The 21,526-nt window shown below is 61.8% G+C and overlaps 1 protein-coding gene across 1 annotated transcript in view; it reads left to right on the top strand.

Moving 5' to 3' along the window:
- The first annotated feature begins 9,264 nt into the window (after positions 1 to 9,264).
- TRPM2 (transient receptor potential cation channel subfamily M member 2) overlaps positions 9,265 to 21,526 on the top strand; it is a 47,685-nt gene continuing 35,423 nt past the window's right edge. Inside the window, exons 1-5 of the mRNA XM_080818719.1 lie at positions 9,265 to 9,395; positions 10,095 to 10,183; positions 18,518 to 18,686; positions 19,239 to 19,419; positions 20,933 to 21,099. Coding sequence (XP_080674845.1) covers positions 9,300 to 9,395; positions 10,095 to 10,183; positions 18,518 to 18,686; positions 19,239 to 19,419; positions 20,933 to 21,099 — 702 coding nt within the window. The 5' untranslated portion in view covers positions 9,265 to 9,299. The remainder of the gene's footprint in view (positions 9,396 to 10,094; positions 10,184 to 18,517; positions 18,687 to 19,238; positions 19,420 to 20,932; positions 21,100 to 21,526) is intronic.

Below are 21,526 nucleotides of genomic sequence, written 5' to 3'. Positions count from 1 at the left end.
CTCCTCCTGCCAGGGCAAAGAGACAAGTCCAGGCAGGGCTGTGGGGCAGACCTCGGCTCTCAGGACGGGGCTGCCCCGGACGGCTTGCTGGAGGCGCCGGGGTGGGAGAGGGGTGGAGACTCCCTTCGGGTACCGGAGTAGGTCAAGGCCCTCAGCTCCAGCGTGTGTGGAATTCCCTGCACCCGGCACTGGGGAACAGGAGTCGCTCATCCCTGAGTCCGGGCGGCTCTGGCAGGAAACCTCTCAGCTGGGGGGAGGGGCAGCAGCTGTGGGGCCCCCACACGGAGGGCAAGGGGGCAGCCGTGCTTACAGCTCTCTGGCCTCTGGGGCCTCTCCAGCCCCTGCCACCTCTGGGTGTTCAAGAGGGTAGCCCGGGTGTGAACCCGTGGAAGGTCCTGGTGGCTCAGGTGACACTTGTGAAGTGAGGATTTTCGGTAAGTTAAGTGTGGTGGTTTGGGGTGTCACTGTGCATTCCCAGAATTCCCTTCCCGGGGTAGCTCTGGGTAGGACCGGACTCCCGGGCACTCACTGGAATGGGGGAGGAGGAGCGGTGAAGGCCATCCTGGGCAGAAACGGACAGACGGGGAAGGGTCGGGTTGGAGGGGCAGGGGCTGTCTCCCAAGTGTGTCCCCCTCTTCCCGACAGAGGCCCTCCCCACCACCGGCGTCCCTTATGGGAAACTCACAGTAGCCGAGCTCTGAAGGGGCCACTGCCTTCCCCAGACCTCTCCCTCCGCCCCTCCTTGTGGTCCTGCTTGCAGAGCGGGGCCTGCCCAGCTCCCCTGCTCCCCTGTAAGCTCTTCCCTTGGCACCTGCCCCCTGCTGGGGAGGGCTGCCTCCCCCCCCCCCACCCCGCAATTCTCCAGCTTCTCCCTAGCTCCCCTCCACAACTGTGTAGCGTCGTGACTCGTTTCGTCTTTCACCACGCTCATGGGACTTTTGCTTCTGGGAGTGAACCCTGACACAGGCAGAAATGCAGCCCAAACTTGGCTTAAACCAAAAATGAAACATTGGTTCATGGGACCAAGAAGCCCAGGCAGTGGCTTCAGGTGGCTTCGGCACCTACTCACCTCCCAGCCTCTGGCTGCCCTCATGGGACGCCGTCTGCTGTCTGCTCGAGCGCAGCAGCAGGAAATCTTTTCCCCAGTAACTCGGGTGCCCGATTGGGGATTGGCCTGGCAGCGCCCTTGGCCGGCTTGGCCAGGACGGGACTGCTGGCCGGAGCCACGTGCCCAAGGTGGATGATGGGAGGGAGGGAGGGGAGGAGAGGGGAGAGGAGGGGAGGTGACCCAGAGGAACATCCGAGAAAAAGAGGACCTGCAGCTCTAGGCTGGTGGTTGCTGCGGGAAGAACGGCCACCGGAATGTACCTCGGCTTCGGCTGGCCGCCACGTCCTTCCTCGGGTCCCTGCGCACAGTTCCGTATTCCGGGGGATCTCCCCGTCCCAGCGGTCTGTCTGGGGCTCTGCTCACAGGATGGCCACGTGGCTGGGGCCCTGGGGTTGTCATGGTGGCCCCGGCTACAGGAGGACAGTCTCCTTCCTCTAGTTCTAGCCGAGCTGAGTCCCACAATTCGTTTCCACCATCCCGGGTGCCAGACCCGCGTGGCTCCCCCAGAAGCCCACAGGCTGCCTTTCTGGTACTGACAGACACCGACAGGCAGTGTCTCCTCCTTAGGGCTCTTTGAAGCCCTCGGGCTGGAGGGCGCGGGGAGGGGCCTCCAGGGGCTGGGAAGTGCCGTCCGCCCTCCGCCTGGGTCCTGGACTTTGGGGAAGGCGCTCCTCCAGCAGGGGTCTGCTCTCCTCCCCACAGCCTGAGCGCTCAGCTCTCACCCCAGGGACTGCCCCACAGCGGGGGGGACGGGCAGGGACTGAGGTGCTGAGGAAAGTTTGGGGTGCTGGGACTGGACGGTGGGGCAGAGAGGAAGGTCCTGGGGTGGGGAGGGCGTGAGCTCTGGTTCTCCAGTGGCAGCAGAAACTTGCTAGCTATCAAGGTCACCCCAGGGTGGACAGTCCCCAGGCCTGCCTGCCCTTCTCCCTGCCTGGTTCCCCTTCGGGGACTCGCCCCCTCGGTGTTTCCGCCAGTCTGCGTCCGGATAGCTCTCAGCTGAGACCCTCCCAGGAACCGGCCCTCTGCAGGGGAGCTGCCCACCCCAGCCCCATCCCGTGACGGACTGACCAACAGGGGACGTAAAGGCCCAGCCCCTCACTCGATTTGGGGGCCTCTGAGGTGCAGGCAGCCTGCTGTGTGGACCATACGACCCGGCGAAACCCAGGGGGTTGGACGTCTGGGTGAGGAGGGTATAAGCCTCAGCAGGAGAATCACTATGCGGACCCCACTGTTCTGGAGCAAGGCTGGGCCCCCCGGGCGGGGACTCTCCCTGCTTTGGAAGCCGTGGTGGACACCACGTGACCAGGCGGCCGGCCCCAACATGCCTGGGGGTGCATGAAACCCGAGGGGGACCCGCCTCCCCCATGGAGGGAGCCCCAGCCTCTGCTCTGTGGGGAAGGGACGAACGCTGACATTAGAGTGTGCGCGGAATCACGGCTGGGATGGCCGGACGCTCCGGAGGGCGCCCGAGGAGAGGAAGACCGGAAGACCAGGGACAAGGGGATCTGGAAGAGGCACTGGGAGGGGGGGCAGGGTGGAGATCCTAACGCCCCCTGTTAAGGCCCACCAGGGGCAGCCACCACGGACGAGGTGCTGGACAGCTCGCGAGGGAAAGTCCTCGGCCAGTCGGCGTCCGTCCCGAGCGGCTCTGGGCCGCAGGTGGCTCGCGAGGAAGCGTGGCCACGGAGGCCACACGGCACAGCACTGCCTTCCCACAAAACCGACACGTTCTGGGTCTGGGCTTGCCCTTCCTGCCCGTGGGGGCCTTAGCCAGCGCTGTGGTCTAGGACCCATGGTGCTCTGACCCACCAGCACAGGGTCCCCAAAACACTGTGTCAGCCCAAGGGAACTGCTTCCCTGCCAGAAGGCCGTCCGGTCCGGCGCCTGCCCCTGCCTCCCCTCCCCGCTTGCCGCGCTCCCCTGGCGCACTCTGGAGGCCTTGGTGGTCTTCCTGTTGTTCCTCAAGCACACAGACTTGAGTTCACCACAGGGCCTTTGCACCTGCTCTGCCCTGACGTTGACCCCCCCTTATTCTCCAGCTCCTGCCCTGCTGAGTTCCTCAGTGTTTACGACACACAACCTGAGGCTGTCGATGCCATTCTCCCTGTGGAGACCTGGGCTCCCGTTCTCCTGGAGCCTTGCCCCTGAACAGGTTCTGGACACGGTAAGGCTTCAGTAAATGCCTGGGGATGGCCCGAACACAGTGAACGCTGGGTCTGCAGGTGCCTTTGGACCCTGCCGGGGGTCCCTGGGATGGTGTTCAGTCTCCCCGAGTCACAGGCCCCTCATCAGGGATTGGGGGCGAGAAGGTTCCCTGGCACGTTGCATTGTGGGGGCTGCGAACGGGCGTGGGGAGCACTGTATGGTGCTTGGCAAGGAGGGTGCCCGCGAGCAAAGAAACCTCGTCGACCGCTCCGCTGGAGGGTGCCCCCAGTCAGCGCCAAGAGAGTCCAGGAGGGACGGGCCGCGGCAAATCCGGACATGCCGGTGGCGAGGGGAGCGGCCTGCCTGCGTCCACCCCGTGCAGTGACCTGAGAGGTCCTGCGGGCCCCGGGGCCACTTCCAGCTCCATCCCTGTCACTGTTCGCTTGGAAACGCGCTGCCTGCTCTGGCTCCCGGGGCACGCCTGCCCACACCTGGGCGGGCAGCGGCCACGCTCCCGAGCCACAGGCTACTCGGCCGCTCGCCGTGTCGCTTGCACGTCACCTTCGTATCTCACAGCGAGTCCTTTTCCGTGAGCGTTTGGGGAGGCGGCTGACCTGTTGGCCTCAGACAGGAAGAGAGGAAGGGAGGCAACGGTGTCCCCAGCATGAAGCCCTCCTCTCTCGGGGCCTGCTCGGGACCAGGGCTCCACAAATGCAGCCGCCACCGCCTGTCTTGTAAATAAAGTTTTATTGGCACGCGGCCACGCTCACCCGTTCACCTGCGGCCAGTGGCTGCCCACCACCCCCTCCCCCGGCTGCAGGGGCTCCGCTGAGCAGTTCAGGGGAGATCCAGGGCCTGAGGGCCTGAAGTATTTACCAGGTGGTCGGACGGAAGTGTGCAGCCCCTGCCCTAGACCCTGGCCGTGTGGCCTCCCAGCCCGTGGCCCCGCACCCCGGGAGCCCGCAGCCCGGCCGCTGCTCCCGCGTGTTATTTGTGACTGGAGCGCGGCCGTGCCAAGCGGTCAGAGCGCTCCCTTCCTCGCGGACTGTGGTTTTCTTCCTGCCGCGAGAGCTGCTTCTCTCGGGCATGTTGTCCCTGGCGGAGAAAGGCCCCTGCGTCGCTCTCCTCGCTCTGAACTTGAGACGGGCAAACAGCATCAGGGCTCGCTGGGGTCCTGCTAATGGGCAAAGGCCTTTTTATTTTTATGGGAAGGATGTTTCGTAAGTGCTCCTGCAACGGCTCCCTGGCAGACGGAACGCGGCCTTCTTGTGAAATGTGTGGTTTCTCTTTTGAGGGGAAAGAGCCGCAGGGGGACAGCGTGATCACGACGTCAGGTCAGCAGCCCGTCTCGAGCACGACCTGCCCTCGGCCAATGTTCCCACAGAGGCCCTGGGATACCGGGAAGCAAACGGCCCTCCGTCCGTGCCACCCGCCAGGACTCTGCGACTGTTACTGTGTCATGAAATATTCACACGCACACATGCACGCACGCACACATGCACGCGCACTGTGTGCGTTTCGTCAATGAGGCGGCCCTCGACCCGCAGGCAGCCCAGGGAAGGAGCGCTGGCCGGGGTTCCGGACCGAGCTGCAGGCTCTGGCGGGTCCCTGCTTCTTGCGCCAGCTTCCTGGGGCCTCGGGCCCCCTCCAGGGCGGCCGCAGAGGCCGCCAGCTTGCTCCTGCAGCGGGCGCCTGCCGCTTGCCCGACTGGCGGACTCGGAACGTGGCGGTGACAGGTGGTCTGGCCTCCGGCAGGTGGGATCTCGTATCTGCGGCAGCCGCGCTCCCCGCCGCCCACTCTCTCCACGGGGCCAGCTGCTCTGGAGGAGGGCTCCGACCGCCTCTGTGCCTGTCGGAGTGTCTTGGGAAATCCATCAAGGACTGCCCCATACGAGGGGCTCTGGTGGGTTCTGACACCTTCCTGGGCTGCGCAGACACCTCCAGAGCACGGGACCACGAGACGGGGGTCCTGTGGACCACGGCACTGTGGCTGGTTCCTCTGTGGGAAGGCAGGGACAGATAAAGTCCGGGGGCCTTCCCGTGGAGGATGCTGTGGGCGGGAATCTGGATGCTGGGTCAGCACAGCCAGGGAAGGAAGTGAGGGGGGTGGCCAGCCAGCCAGGGCTCAGCCGGCAGTCCCCTGACCCCCAGAGAGGCCCAGGGCCCGGGAGTGGCTGCGGGACACTGTGGGCTGGTGGCTGGGAAGGAGAGGGCTGTGGTCTTTGTGAGGTGAGAGCCCGTGGGGGTGGTTTGGCCCTTTAGGAAAGCTGTGGTCAGCTTTTTTGGGGGGAGGGGGTCAGAATTCCTCATCGTTCTTCCACTCAGGAGGACCGAGAAGGGCCAGGGCCACCGGGGTGGAGTTTAGACATCTGTGGGGCCCCGTGGCCAGCACCTGCCACAGGGCTGCTCTGTGGTTAGAGCCTTGGAGCCCCTCCTGACCCCTCCGATCCTGCCTTCCTGGGGATGGTCTCCTGGCTTAGGCCCTGCCTGCAAGACTGGGGTGGGGGTCGCTGGGGGTTTCCTGGGGCATGAGGTTCTGAGGCCTGGAGGGGAGGTGGCTCACCCTGGCTCCAGGCCCGCTTGGGTCTCCTGCCTTGCCTTTCCCCGGAGCCCCCCACCCCCACCCCGCCCCCAGCGCAGCGCGGTTCAGGGCTTGGGGAGAACCGCGGCCGCTCAGCCTTTCAAAGAGAAGCCGGCCGCTAGCCCTTCCGGAGGCTAGAAGCTGCCCGAGAGCCGGCGTAGGGGTCCCTGGGCAGGGTCCCCGCGGACAGGGCGTCTCCGAGCCCGCGTCCTTGGCTCCGGAGCGGGGGACTCCGCAGGCGGAGCGCTCTGGGCCAGTGACGCAGAGCGCGCTGCGGGCTGCGGGGACTGCGCGGGACGCACGTTCAGCCGGGATGCGGGCGGCCCTGCGGGGCCGGCGGGCGGTCCTCCGCAGCGGCGCCAGTGACGCGGGAACGCGGCCCGCTCCGAGCAGGTACGCCCGCCCCCGCCGGGATGGAAGACAGCGGGGTGCGGAGACGGGTAGCAGGACAGGTGCGGGCGGGGGGCGGGGGGATGCGCGGGGTGGGGGGAGGGTGTCCCGGGATCCAAGGGCGCGGGCCGGGCGGCAGGCACACACGGAGCGCGGGCTAGGGTGCGGCGCTGCCCGAGGCGGGGACCTAGGCGCTCGCCGCAGGGCTGGTGGGGGCGCGGGGCACGAGCCGGGGCGCTGCGGGGGCAGGGCGGGGGGCAACTCCAGGCTGGAGGGGTGCGGGGACCCAGGCGCGGGGCACGAGCCGGGGCGCTGCGGGGGCAGGGCGGGGGGCAACTCCAGGCTGGAGGGGTGCGGGGACCCAGGCGCGGGGCACGAGCCGGGGCGCTGCGGGGGCAGGGCGGGGGGCAACTCCAGGCTGGAGGGGTGCAGGGACCCAGGCACGGGGCTCGAGCCGGGGTGCCACGGGGCGGGTGGGGGCAAGCTCCGGGGTGGGGACTCGGGCCTGGGCCAGGCAGGAGCGTGGGGTGCAGGGATCCAGGCTGCAGGCGGGGTGCGGCAAGGCCCCAGGCGCGGTCTGTCGGGGCCGCCTTCCCCAGATCTGCGGACACCCTGAACTCGGCCGTTTTGGACTTAAGCTCTGACCGCAACTTCCCCATCCCCACACCCACCCCCACGACCCCAGGCCGGGGCTGTTGGCGGCGCTTTCTTCCTGTCTCAGCCCGGGAATTGCCCTTCAGGCTTGAGAGTGTTTCGCGGCCCGGATTTCAGAGGACGCGACCTGGGAAACAGCAGGGAGCAGGTGCACTACTTGGAAGGAGTGGCAGAGAGGCGGGTGGGGGGCCCCTGGCCAGCCTGCGCTCCCGTGGCCTCACATACAAGTCTGTTGGTTGGGCCTTTCTGGCTGGGGTGGGGGGGGTAAAGGAGGGGCCCAGCCTGGGGGGGTTCCCATGGTCCTGGCCCCAGGCGGCTGCTATAGAGCTCGGCCCCAGTACTTTCACTCTGTTTGGATTTGGCGTCTAGTCCCGATGCAGCCAGGGGCATGGTCTTTCCCCCTGGACTACGGGAGCCTGGGGACGAGGGTTGTCGCCTGGGGGGCCCTCTCCCCACCCACCTGTGCTCATGGCCGGCGGCCCCGCCATGCTCTCTCCTGAGGATGGCTCGGAGCACCGCTCAGACTGGGACGTCCGCCCCGCCCGGCCCTGCGCGTCCAGGCCCGCTCGCTCTGTGGCAACAGCTCCACATCGCCGTCAGGGGTCCTGTGCCAAACGACGTCTGTAGATGGGCCTTCTTCTTCTTCTTTTTTTTTTTTTTTGGTATTTCAGGCACATTCATACGGCCGCCCTGATTTCATGTACTTATTATAATTAGTGCTTATACTGCTATGTTCTACTTTTTGAGTCCACTGGTTGTGTTTTGGTTTTTTCCTCTATCTCTTAAGTAAACATTTCCAAGCATGCAGCGAAGCGGAAGGAATTTCGTGGTGACCCCAGACAAGTACTTTGTGAGGCGGCACGTGCAGGCACGTGCTGACGCCTGCTGTGTGTTTCTGCCTCACTTCCTTTTAAAAGGTTAACACACACCTGTGCCATTGCACGAGGAGAACCAGGGTGACCACAACCGCTTTCGGGGGGGGAATGCGTGGTCAGATTTGGGGGAGAACCTCGGAGAAGGTTGAAGGGGGTGCTTTGTAAGGTCATGGTCAGCCCTGGGTTTCCAGACTCTTCCAGGACCCAGACGGTGGGGTGGGGGAGGGGGGAGGAGGGGAGGGAGGGAGAGAGAGGGTCAGGCCGGCGTCTCAGGCTCGGGCTGCTGAGCCTGAGGGCCCCTCTGTGTCCTCGCAGCGGGGAAGGCGCAAGAGGGCTCCCGGGGGTCTCCTTCCTGAGGGCACGGACCCCAGTCATGAGGGCTCACTCCTCCCTGATCACCTCCCAGAGGTCCCGCTGCCTACGGCCATCACCTTCGGGTGGGCAGTTTCAGCCTATGAATGTCAGGGGAGCACCTTCAGACCCCAGCCTTCCCCTCCTGGCCCCTAGAAGTCACGTCCTTCTCGCAGGAGAAATACATTCGCTCCGTCCCAACAGCCCGAGTTTGAACTCGTTCTTGTATCAGCCCCCAAGTCTGAGTCCAAAGTCCGATCTAAATCTCCTCCAAGTCGGGGGTCGGGGAGACCCCAGGGACGGTCATGCTGAGGAGCGCCTCTCCAGCTGTGAAGCTGTCCCGAATGCAAGGGTGGGCACAGGACAGATGTGCCCATCCCAAAGGGGTGTACTGGAAGGAAGGATGGGGTGACGGGGCCAACCAAATTGAAAACCTGGAGGCCCCTGGCCTGGGCATCCGGCCTGATGACTTTGCTGGGCACAGCCCACTGCAGCCCCACCTGCCTCTGGCCCTCTCCCTGGGTCACGTGGCTCCGGGTGGCCCCATCTTTTAAAGTCTGGGTGGAGGTGGCCATGCCCCCCAGGCTTGTGGACTTTTCGAAACAGTGGAGATGGCGGCATGGGGCAGGTGCTCCCACCCAGGCCACAGGGGCCCCGGGGCGGCACCCGGGGCTGCTGTCTGGCTCACTCCTGGAATCAGAGAGCTGAGCCCGAGAGGGGAGGGTGCAGGGCGGCTGCGGCTCCCCCGCACCCTCGCATTCTGGGCCCGTGCTGGGAGGGCAGCCCCGAGATCTCTGAAAGCCAGGAGCAGCAGGGGTGGGGACGGAGCTGCTTCTCGGGCCCTCCGTGTTCCAGGTGGGCATCCGGGCCCTGGGCACCGGCCAGTGCTTCCAGACCGCCCTGGGGCTCTGCTGGGGGACAGAGCGTGGGCGGCGGGGGAGGCGTGCAGACCCCTGCACGGAGACACGCGCCTGGTGCTCTCAGACACCTGCCTCATTTCCCTCTCTGGCCTATTCCAGCAGCCCTCCACGGTGTCCTTCCAGAACCTTCAGCCTCATGAGCTGCAGGAAAGGCTGTCCTGAGGGGGGCAGGGGACTGCAGAAGCTGGAGTGCGAGTGACCCGTAGGACGGAGCCCCGGACCCTGAGGAAAGCCGGCTCCAGGCAGGAGGAAGGCTTTGGGGTGCAGCCAGGACGATGGCCGAGCTGGGCATGGCCCCCCATCTCCGGCGCAGCAACAGCAGCGTCTGCAAGACCCGGAGGCTGCAGCACCTGTTTGGAAACAATGCAAAGGTAGCCTTCGGGGGGCTCAGCAGGCCCCCTCGGCCGGCTGCACCACAGCCCTGTGGGGCGCAGGGACCTCCAGGGAGGGCTGTGTTTCCTGCTCGGGGCAGAGGCTCCCTGGAGCTGGGGGCCAGGGGGCCTGGAGAGGACGGTAAGCGGCCAGGCCTGTCCGCTCCCAGGGACCACACGACCCCTTTGTGCTCTTGGTCTGGTGGGAGGGCACTGGGGAAGCCCGTTGGTCCTGTCCAGGGCCAGACTCACGGGAGGCTGTCGCCCCTGACGTCCAGGACGTGGCGGAGGGCCCTAAGCACCACCCACGTCCCGGAGCTGATTGCCTGGGGGCCCGGGGCAAGGCTGTGGGAAGGGCGCGTTTAACTCGCTCGGCCCCTGCTTGGGCGCGTGGGAGGGGTGTCAGCTCGCTGTCTCTCCAGGACCGAGGCAGGTGTCCAGACCCTTATCCGCTGCACGGCTCTGTTCTCGAGGTAGGCGGAGGTGACAGAAACTGGAAGTTCTGGGGTAGCCGAGTGGGGCCCAGGAGGACGCGATCCTCCTGCTGAACTCACACCTGAGGGCCTCGGCGAGGGTCCCCTCCCTTCTCCCCCAGCCCCCCAGGAAGGGGCCCCCGAAGCTGGACAGGGCGTTCAGCCGTGTCTAGGAGCCGCGTAGGGTGTGTCCCCCGAAGTGTCAAAGTGCCCTTTTTGTCCTCAGCAAGAAAATCTCAGCTCGTGGGTCCCGCAAAATATCAAGAAGAAGGAGTGCGTGTACTTCGTGGAGAGCTCCAAGCTGTCGGACGCCGGGTGAGTGGCCTGGCAGGGTGGCCGCCCCTCCCCCGGCCCGCGCGCGTGGCTGTCTGTGTGGCCTCGGGCGCTCGCGGCATTTCCGCTCACCCCGGAGCTCGGAGCTCGCTGTGGGGGAGCAGCTTCCCCCGAGCACGTAAGTGACTGTGCGGGGTCGTGATGGGACCACTCCGCAGTGCTGCTTGGACTCGAGCCCCGGTGTTCGGGCGCCACGGGGCACGCTGCGAGAATGTTCCTTTCCCCGTGGAGTAGAGAGTGGAGTAGAGAGGGTTCAGGAACCATAAGGGGCCTCAGGGAAAGCCCACAGCCCAGGCCCCTCACTGCGGAGGGTGCCAAATCCAGACAGGGCCCCCCTCACCCCAAAGCCCCCAACACCACCTTGGCCGCTCCTCCCCACGGAGCCAGTGGCTCTGGTGCGGCCACCACGACTCCTTCCACGGGCAGCCGTGGCCATGCTACCTCCACGCCGCGGGACATCTCACTCCTAGGCCACTGGCTTCCCGTGGGGCTCCCCATGAGTCGGGGGGAAGCCTGCGGACAGCTTTGCAGGGACCTCATGGGAGGCGTGGCTGTCCTTGGCAGTCCTTGAGGGTGCGCGGAGCGCGTGTGAGTTCCTGCTTCCCCTGCAGCCACGCCCGAGTCCGTGCTGGGCCACGGATGGGCCACGTTCTCTCTTACTTCGTCCACTCCTTCCTTGTCACCGACTGTACTCTTGTGGCCTCTGCTGAGCAGCCCTCCCTGACTGCACTGGAAGTAACCTCCCCTCCCCCACGCTCCGGACACGGGTCTGATCCAGTCCACGGCACCATGAGTGTGTGGCTTTGTGGTGGCAGAGTCTCTTTCTCACCTCTCGTCACGGACAGACAGCAGCCAGCTCGCGTGTGTCACATGGTGTGGGAGGAGCAGCCTGTGCGGGAGGGAGCCCTGTGTGGGGACGGTGGAGAGATGCCGGCAGAGTCCGGCGGGAGTGGTCCCCAACGATGAGGCCGTGCCTGGGGTCCTGTGGCATCTGTCCCTGTGACATCACGCTCTGCACATGCGTTGGGGTCCACGCCCCGGCTCGGCCCTGCCTCAGAGGACGGTTCTCACCTCCCAGTGCAGGCAGCAGACCCTGGGCCAGCGGGCCAGCGCCCAGTGACCTCTGACGCACACGGCGGGCAGTTCCCAGGCCACGCCGCTCGGTCTGATGATGTATGGAGAGAATTTGTGTCGAGGTTTCCGCTTTAGTTACTTCAAAATAGGCTCATGGACATAGCCTCAGAGAGCCCAGAGCCCCCCACGTCCCCATCCAGGACCCACAGGCTGCAGACTCATTCTGGGACAGACCACGTCGGGTTTCCAGCTTGCGGGGGTGGGCGGCCCCACCAGCAGCACCCTGGGCCCCTTCTTTGCTCTGAGTTGCCACCAGTGGGGAATGTTGATGGGGGTCAGCGAGGCCTGGGGGTACTTGGGTTTGAGGTACTCCCTTAGTACCCCTTTCCCCACGTTGAAGAAAGTGCTCAGGATGTGTTTGGTTCTGGAAATTTCTAGAAGCACTTTTATTAGCATCAGGGTTAATGCGGAAGCCTGTCCCAGGGAGACAGCAGGGGGGCATGTCTGGGGACCAGGGGACCCGGCGAGGGCCAGGGAGATGGGGACACCCAGAGGACTTTCACTGTGAGTCCGTGTCCGTGTAATTGGTTCGCGGCAACTGGGATGAATGACGCCCACTGTTTCCTGACTGGCTGTGTCTTGTTACTCAGTGCAGGTCCCTAAATTGTGTGTCAGAAGCTTTAAATGAATGGGACCTCCAGGACAGGGTTTATAACTGGAGAGGGGAAGCAGGCCCCCCCGAGGTCCTGGGGAGAGCTCCGGGGCCCAGGGCGCCAGGAGCCGCAGGGAGGGCGGCAAGCTTGGTGAGGGGCGGCTGCATGGGGGTTTTCTGTCCTCCGCTAACTGGGAGCTCAGCAGGCGTGGCCGGGGTCTGGGTCATCGCCCAGAAGCACCAGTGACCCACAGATGATGTCCGAGAGCCCGTTGGTTGATGAAGAGAGCATCGTTATGATCTCTGATTTCCCGTCTCAAAGATTTGGGACCGCACGTGGCACAGTGGGGTCTGCGGAGTGGCCGGGTGCCTGGGGGTTGGGGCTGTCCCCGCTGCCTGGTGCCCTGGTAAGCCTGGGGGAGGGCAGTCTGTCCACAGCCTGCTGCCAGTCAGCGTGCTTCCCACGAGGAAGGTGCTGTCCATGGGCGGGCGGGCCCCAGGGAGAAGGGGGGCTGATTCTAGGCCGGGGTGGGTGGTGGACGCTGGTACCTAGAGGTCCTCGAGGCCACCCTGAATTCAGTAATTTCTAGGACCCGGTGACAGGCTGTCACAGCACCAGGGGCTCACACCAGGCTCAGCAAGGGAAAACACAAGCAGGGTCCGGAGACCCCCACGGGCGGGCTTGCCACGTCCTCCCCCTCCCGAGGGGCACGCCAGCCGGGAAAAGGGCAGCAAGCCCTTGGCCGTGTCTCTGTTCTGCAAAGCCGCTGGGGACTCAGTGCCCGGGGTTAGCCCTGTGGGCTGGTCCCGTAGGCCCCTCTGTCTAGCATCCCCCAAATTCCAGGCCCTGAGGGAAAGCAGGTGTTCCGCGTAAATCCCAGCGTTTGCACGGTCCGGGCCCACAGCAGAGCCCACGGGTCGGGGACTGCATAGCACTGTGAAAGCCGGGCGGCCGGGGCTGGCAGGGGCCGTGTGAGCGAGGAGTCACCGGCTGCAGCAGCTCTCACCTCGGCAGCCGGCTGCGCTCTGCACAGAGCCCTTCTCATCGGGCCCATCAGACGGGTCCCTCCAGTGGACGGCATGAGGGTGAGGAATGTCCTCCGCATCACAAACCGAGCTTCAGAAAAGGTGCATGTCTACACTTGAAACATTTCCATCAAGCGCACCAGGGTGTCCCCCACCCTCTTCCAGACCCGAACCCCCGCCCCCCCTGGCATCTCTAACTGGTTCCACCTCCTGCAGGCCCTCCTCCGCTCTCCCTTCCCTCCACCGCCCCCCGCCCGCCCCGTATTCTGGCACGCTGACCTCGCCGCCTCGGTGTGCTGGTTCTCTTCCCTGGAACACCACATCCTCTGCCGCCCGGCAGAGACTGAAGCGGGTGCTTCGGGAACGATCTTGAGGACGAGACGGGCGCGCTCAGGGAGTCAAGGCGCCTCTCCTGGCCGCGGGGAGGGGCCCAGATGGAGAGACCGCGCGTCTGCGGGCTCCGTGCTCCCACCGGGACTAGGGCTGGTGCCCCCTTCATGCCCGTCTGGGCCAAGAGCTCCGCAGAGAGGCTCTTTCATTTCTGGGCCAGTGGACTGGGGGCCGTGTCCTGCCTTGAGTCAGCGTAGTGAGCCGCTTAGGTTTCAGACCCAGGCGCCGCTGAGAGGGCTGCCTCAGGGACGAGCTAGGGAGGCGGCCCGTCAGAGGCCGCTAGAGACTTAGAAAGTCGGGGGCAGCCCTGGGCCAAGGTACAAGAGCTGGGTCCTCATCCTGGCGGTTCCCTCCCCTGCCGTGGACCATAGGTCGAGGAGGTCACACAGCATGCAACGTGTACCCCAAGATCACTGCAGGAGATCTTAGTCTCCCTTGGGGGTCCGTGGAGGAGGTCAGCGGGCATGCCCTGAGCTCACCAGGGGTGGGCGCTTGTGCTCAGAGCACCGGGAGGGCCCTGTGGTCACTACATACACCGGGAGGGGCAGCCCTGGAAGAGCCCTGGAGCACGGGGTACGGGGCAGCCTGTGGGTCTCTCTTTTTATTTTTCATTTAAATTCAATGTGGTTAACGCACAGTGTATTATTAGTCTCGGGGTGGAGGTCAGGGAGTCACCGGCTGCATACAGCACCCAGGGCTCGTCCCATCCCATGCCCTCCCGAATGCCCGTCCCCCAGTCACCCCATCCCCACCCACCTCCAGCAACCCTGTTCGTTTCCTAGAGTTTAGCATCGCTCACGGCTTGTCTCCCTCCTGATTTCCTCTTGTTTTATTCCCCCTCCCTTCCTCTATGCCTCTCTGTTTTGTTTCTTAAATTCCACATACGAGTGAGACCATGTGATAACTGTCTTTCTCTGGCTGACTGACTTTGCTCAGCACAATCCCCTCCAGGCCCATCCACGTCGATGCAAAGGGCAGGACGTCTCCCTTTCTGATGGCCGAGGCACATTCCGTTGTGTAGACGAACCCCGTCTTCTCTGTCCGTTCACCTGCCGACGGCCGTCTGGGCTCTTCCCGCAGTCCGGCTGTCGTGGACATTGCTGTTATGAACACGGGAGGGCAGGTGTCCCTTTGGATCACTCCATCTGTATCTTTGGGGTAAATACCCAATAGTGCGATTGCTGGGTCGTAGGGTAGCTCTATTTTCAGTTTTTTGAGGACCCTCCACACTGTTTTCCAGAGCGGCCGCACCAGCTTGCGTTCCCAGCAGCAGTGCAGGAGGCTCCCCTTTCTCCGCATCCTCGCCAGCACCTGTCATTTCCGGACTGGTTAATTTTAGCCATTCTGACTGGGGTGAGGTGGGATCTCAGTGTGGTTTTGATTTGTATTTCCCTGATGCCAAGGGAGGTGGAGCCCCTTCTCATGTGTCTGTTGGCATCTGGATGTCTTCTTTGCAGAAATGTCTGTTCATGTCTTCTGCGCATTTCTTGATTGGATCATTTGTTCTTTGGGTGTTGAGTTCAATAAGTTCTTTATAGATCTTGGATACTAGCCCCCTATCTGATAAGACATTTGCAAACACTTTCTCCGGCTCTGTCTGTCAGTTGTCTTTGATTTTGTCAACTGTCCCCTTGGCTGTGCAGAAGCTTTTGATCTTGATGACGTCCCAATAGCTCGTTTCTGCCCGTGCTTCCCTTGCCTTTGGAGCCGAGTCTAGGGAGAAGTTGCTGCGGCTGAGGGCACAGAGGTCGCTGCCTGTGTTCTCCTCCTCATATTCAGGTCTTCCACTCGTCTTGAGTCTCCTTCTGTGTGCGGCGTGAGAGGCTGTGGGTCTCCTAACCCTCTGTATGCACCATTGTTTTGCACTAGTTTTATGAATTATTTCTAGGGGCGCCTGGTGGCTCAGTTGGGTGTCTGACTTGGTCATGATCACAGGGTCCTGGGATTGAGCCCTGGGTTGGGCTCTGTGCTCAGTGGGGAGTGTGTTGTCACTGTGCCCCTCCCCTGGCTCACAGGCACATGCTCTCTCTCTCTCTCTCAAAGAAATAAGTAAAATCTTAAAAAATTTATTTCTAGAACCTTGTTTGACCCTCAAAGCATTTGGTAGGGTGGGGGTCGGGGCGTGTACTGCTTTCCCCATCGACCAGCAGAGAAATGGAGAGTCGGAGCAATGCTCTACACTAGGTAATTGGCAGGCAGCCCAGCCGTCCTTCCCCTGTGCTACCTGACCCTGGTCTCAGCTGGCCCTGGTCTCAGCTGGCCCTGGTCTCAGCTGGCCTTGGACTGGTTGTTCTGTCTCATCTGGATCTTGTCTTTCAGGTCACTAGATACTAGCAAAACGTCAGAACCTAAAAATTCATAATTTCCAATTAAGCGAGGTATAAAGAGCACATTCATCTCTTACTCCCGAAGCCCCAGTGAGTGGCAGTAAAGGAGCAAGAAGTCTCAACCCACGGACGTGAAGGGAGTAAGAGAGGAGGTCACGGCTGACGGGAGGCGTGGGCGCGCACTTGCGGGGAAAGCAGAAACCAGAGCGGGGATTCCCCGAGGTGGGGTTCTCCTGTAGCAGCACCCACGTTAGGCCAGCGGGGCCACAGGTCCGGCGGCGAGGCCGGGCATCATGCACCCTGTTGGCCCAACCTTTTATTTTGGAATAATTGCAGATTTTTGCAAGTTGCCGAGACACAACAGAGCACCCCTGTTTCCACCACCGGTTCCGCACTCATGTTCTCTGCCCCCGTCACCCTAACCCATGGCAAGCACGAACCTGTTCTTCACCCCTTTAACTTTCTCACCTTGAGACCCTCACCACCTTTTCCGTGTTCCGCTCAGCACAAGGCCTTCGAGATCCACTCGGGTCCTTGCACGTGTCCAGTCCGCTCCTCTTCGTTGCTGAGTGGTCCGGTCACCTCCAGTCCGGTCACCTCCAACACTACACCAGAAGTGAGATTCTTGAAGAAAACAAGTAATTGGGTCTTATTTTTTTAGCCCACTCTGCCGATCTGTGTTTTTTTTAAATTGGCATATAGGATATTATATTTAATGTCATTATGGACATGTTAGGATTTGAGTCGGCTGCTGCATTTTTCTGTTTTCAGCTTGGTTTTTTGTTTTTCTTTTCAGTGCTTCCGGGGGACTTGAACATGTCTTTGGAGCCCCACGTACCCTACCTATAGTTCTTCTTCCCTTTCTGATACTCAACCATTCCGCCTGCTATCACTCCACTTCTGTTCAGAGATCGTCCTTTATCCCTCCTTTTTGGGTAGCTCTGCGGGTGGCTCCCTTCGTTTTCCTGCAGGAGGATGTCCGGCTTCCACTTCCCGTGTGAATCATGTATTTGCTGAGTAGAGAATTCTGGGCCGGCAGGTTCTGGTTTTGTATGCCACTTTCTCCTTGCACTTCCTTTTGGTTTCTGATGAGAAGTTGCTTGTTATTTGAATGATTTCCCCCAATACATAGGGTGTCATTTTGGTCTTGCTGCATTCAAGATTTTTTCCTTTGTCTTCAGTTTATAGAAGTTTGATTTCTCGTGTCCTCGTATGCCTCTCTTTGGGTTCACAGTGTTTGGTGTTCCCTCGGATTCTTGAATCTGTAGATTTAGATCTTCTTTCCAAATGCAGGAGATTTTGGCCCTTTGTTATTTTTCTTTGCTGTAATAGGTAGTATTTTGTTTTGATTTCAGTTGCTAATTGTTACGGTTATATAGACATAAAATTGATTTATTTCTGTTGATATTGTACCCCCCAAATGTGTTAGACTTATCGTCAGTCTTATAGCTTTTTATAGATTCCTTAGGATTTTCTACACTCAAAATTATCCATGTGTGAATAAAGATAGTTTACTTCTTTTCCTGTATGTGGGCCTTTTCTTTCTTTTCTTTCCCTCTTTCCCTTCCCCTTCCTTTCGTTTCCTTTCCTTTCTGCCATTCTTTGAGCTAGGATCTCCAGTGCCCGCTGCCCAGTGGAGCTGAGGGGGGACACCACTGTCTTGTCCCCAGTCTTCAAGACAAAGCCTTTCATCCTTGAGTGTGATGGTAGCAGTAGGAGTTTCACAGATGCTTTTCACCAGGTTGAGGAAGTTCCCCTCTCCTCTTACTTCATTGAGAGTTGCTATTATAAACAGGTGTTGAATTTGGTAAAACACTTTATGCACCTATCGAATTCTCTTTAGACTTTTCTTCCTTATTCTGTTAATATGATAACCCAACCGTGCATTCCCGAGAAAGCTCCCGCTTGGTCATAATTTTTTAAATGAACTTTTCAATTTTAATTCAAGTGTAACGTACAGTGGTTTCAGCTGAATAATACCATGATTCAGCACTTACATACATAACTCGGTGATCGTTGTGATGGTCATAATTTCTTTACATGCTTTTCCGGCCCTGCCTCCTTTCTCTCTGCCCTCTGGGACTCCGATGACACGCACGTTTGGTCTTTTGTCACAGTTCTGCAGGTCCCAGAGGCTGTTTATTTAGGTCTGTTTTCTCTCTGGTGCTTGTGTTGGGTTATTTCCGTGTTCCGTCTTCAAGTTCGTAGATTCTCTCCTCTGCGACCTTCATTCTTTGGTGAGTTCACCTACTGATTTTCAAAAAAAATTTTGGCTAGTTAGTGCATTTTTTACTTCTAAATTTCCATTCGATGTACCTTCTATTTCTTTGCTGAGACTTTATGTTTTTTTCATCTTTTTCAAGTGTGTTCATGATTCCTTGGTAAAGCATTTTTCTGATGGCTGCCATAAAATCCTTGCCAGATAATTCTAACATGTGTATCACCTTGACATTGGGGGCTGCTGTCTTTTCTCATTCTGGTGGAAAGTTCCCTGGGTCCTGGGATGGCTAGTGATTTTCCATCTGAAACTGTGATATTTTGGGTATTATATGTAAGATTCTGCATCCTGTGTTTTAGCAGGTCCCCTCTGACATATCTCGGCCCTGTGGGGATGGAAGTCCAAGCTCTTCCGGCCTGAGTTGATACACGGCAGGGAGGGGCTTCTTGCTGCTGTGCGCATGGGAGGGAAGCTCAGCTCCCCACTGGGCCTCCACGGACCCTGTTGCTGGGGGTGCCTCCTCGCTGCTGGGGGCTGAAAGTCCTGACCCTCCACTGGGCCCCTGTTGACACCCCAGAGGGGAGCCCAGAGGCAGCTTGCTTCCTCCACTGACTGTGCGGTCTTCGCAGGAAGGTGGTGTGTGAGTGCGGACACACACGCCAGCAACACTTGGAGGAGGCCACCAGGCCCCACACTTTGCAGGGCAAGGATTGGGACCCCAAAAAACATGTCCAGGAGATGCCAACGGACGCCTTTGGTGACATTGTTTTCACGGGCCTCGGCCAGAAGGTGGGAAAGGTTGGTCTCCCTCTCCCTCCCTCCGTTGTTCTCACTGTGGACTCGCATCAACCTTCTGTGATCCAAATGGCCAGGATGTCCCGGTGTGGGAGAGAGGCGGGCTGAAACCCGAGGCGTCCAGCCTGCCAGCACTGGGGGAGGGGTGGGCGGGGGCTCCACAAGGCTCACAGGAGACCCACGGGGCTCTCTGAGTTCTGGGTCACCACGGGGCAGGGTGGGCCTTGGTCTGGGTGTGTCCTACAGCAGAGAAGCAGGGAGGGGAGGGTGCTGTGGGTGCAGGGCTGGGCCGAGGGGGCTGGGAAGGTGCGGTGGGTCTCCGCAGGGTGGCCTGTCATCCCGCTGGGCCTTGCTTCTGGGCCTTTGCCCCTCCCCCTCCTCTCAATCTGCATCCTGCTTGGGCGTGGACACTTTGACTCACTGGCGTAGACCCAGGGTGGGAGGTGCCCATCCCGCTGGCGGGGCTCTCGGGCATGGCCACGCGGCCCTCTCTGGGGCCCGGCTGGCCACCCGCTGACACAGCGTGTCCTCTGCTGTCCTCTGACTTCCCTGCAGTACGTCCGCCTCTCCCAGGACACACCCCCCAGCGTGATCTACCACCTCATGACCCAGTACTGGGGCCTGGACGTCCCCAACCTCCTCATCTCTGTGACAGGTGGGGCCAAGGACTTCAACATGAAGCCCAGGCTGAAGAGTGTGTTCCGAAGAGGCCTGGTCAAGGTGGCCCAGACCACAGGTAGCCCTTGGGGCTGGGAGCCATGGGTGAGCTGAGCAGACAGCACTGGGGTGTGGGGACCAGAGCAGCCCTGGGGAGTCCCCAAGGCCATGCCCTGCTGGGTCAGACTCGCCCAGCCCTTCCTTGCTGGCCCACAGGGGTGCTGCTCAGTTGCTCGTGGGGCGGACACAGCTCTGGCGAGCTCCTGGTGGCCCCACCCGGCTCTGCATCAACAGGAGGCAACTGGGAGCCAATGTGGTGGCCGGTGGAGGAGGCCGCAGGGTTTGTCCTAGTCGTGGGGATGTCCATGAGGGTCTCCGTTAACCAAAGCACTGTTGCCTAATCCGTCCGTCCACGTCGGAGAGGGAGGAACTGCCATGTGAGGGGACGGCCTCGGGGTTCTGTGTCCCTCAAGGCCACACTTCCAGGGAGCCCGGGGCAGGGCCACGGGGTGTGGCCCTTGGCACTGTGTCAGAGTGATGCTGGAGCCGTAGCCACGGTGCCCACGGCCTCCAAGGGGGCTACACTGGGTCGGTTCATGGCAGGAGAGCAAGGGTTCTGGGACCAGGTGAGACTGGGGCCACCCCGGGAAGGCCGACCCTCCTTCTAGGCTCTGGCTTTAGCCATGCAGGAGGGCCACGCCCTCTGTTTGGTCCTTGCCCTGAAACAGAGACTTGGTCTGAGTCCTCCTGGAGTCTCCTCAGAGGTGGGACCGGGCTAAACGCAGCCGTCACCCAGGCACGCTCCTGACCTGGGCTGCGAACCCATTGGGGCTCACCTGTCCTGCAGGTCATCTCAGGTGAAACGCCTTGATGGTTATCTCTTTAGCATTCATTGGCAACGTCCCCGCCCCAAAGCCCAAGCCACGTGTTTGAGCGTCTTCCTTACGGCACCGCCACACAAAACTGGCTTCCAGGTCAGGGGAGCAGGTGGCACTGGGGATCTTTCTCAGGGCAGAAGACAGACAGGGGTGCGGCAGAAACAGTGTGACACAATCTCACGGCACCCAGGCTTGGCGTCCCTTCTCGCCTGCCCGGGGTGACCAGAGCCGGTCCCCTGGGTCAGACTGGACCGCAGCAGGGAAGGGGGTGCCCTGTGGGGGCCACTGCGAGCCGCATGCCAATGGGCAGCGTGGTGGGGTGAGTAGGTCAGGAGCTGGGGTTCGGGCTGCCACACTCAGGCCCCAGGAACCAAGGGGAAGAAGGGACATTGATGTCTTGGAGTAGAAGAATTTAGGCAGACGTGTTCCCAAGTGCAGGACAGAGAGAGGCCGCGGACAGGTTGGGAGAGAGGCCTGCAGTCCCCGTCCCTGTCCCCCACCCCTGGCCTGGGCAGGTGGGAAGCCTCGACCCCCAGAGCCGCACTTCAAAGGCAGAATCACAGTGTGGCTTCCTCCGTGTCCCGGCCCCGAGACACTCCTGACGAGGAGTCGGAGAGCCCAGTGGAGGCCCCGCAGATCAACGGCAGTGAGCACACAGGGCCCCCGGGGTCCGGCTGGCGCGTGGCAGGCGCTCACCTGTGCTCCTCTCCCCAGGGGCCTGGATTATCACCGGAGGGTCCCACGCGGGCGTCATGAAGCAGGTGGGCGAGGCCGTGCGGGACTTCACCCTGAGCAGCTGCCACGATGAGGGAGAAGTCGTCACTGTCGGAATTGCCACGTGGGGCACCGTGCACAACCGAGAGGGCCTGATCCATCCCTCGGTGAGCTCAGCAGCCCCCCCGGGGGTGCGGGTCAGAGGAGGTCAGGTGCAGAATCCCACTGGGTACTGCAGGGGACAGGCTGCCGTCTGGACCCCGGGCTAAATGCAGGGGGGAGGGAAGGGCCTGGCGGGGGGCCCAAGAGACCGGGGCTCATGCCCGGCCGCACTGCAGCCCCCGACGGCCAGGGCCAGCAGCTAACTGGGCTGGGCGCCCTTATGACCACGGGACGGCTCCAAGCAGGAGCCTCAGGGCCACCACGGGTCATCCCAACAGCCATTCCGTCGACACACAGATTTCGCAGATGGCAGAACGTGTCCGGATTGGGGTGCACTGAGGCTCCAAAGCCTGAACTCTGAGCCTCCGCGGTGGCCCCAGCCCAGAGCCGTGTGTGACAGTCACGGCCACCGGGCGTGTGGAGGAAGGGGCG

Source organism: Martes martes (genome assembly GCF_963455335.1).
Source record: "Martes martes genome assembly, chromosome: 1".
NCBI classification, from domain to species: domain Eukaryota; kingdom Metazoa; phylum Chordata; class Mammalia; order Carnivora; family Mustelidae; genus Martes; species Martes martes.
The sequence above is the reverse complement of the archived record's forward strand: the minus strand, read 5'-3'. Positions and strand labels throughout refer to the sequence as shown.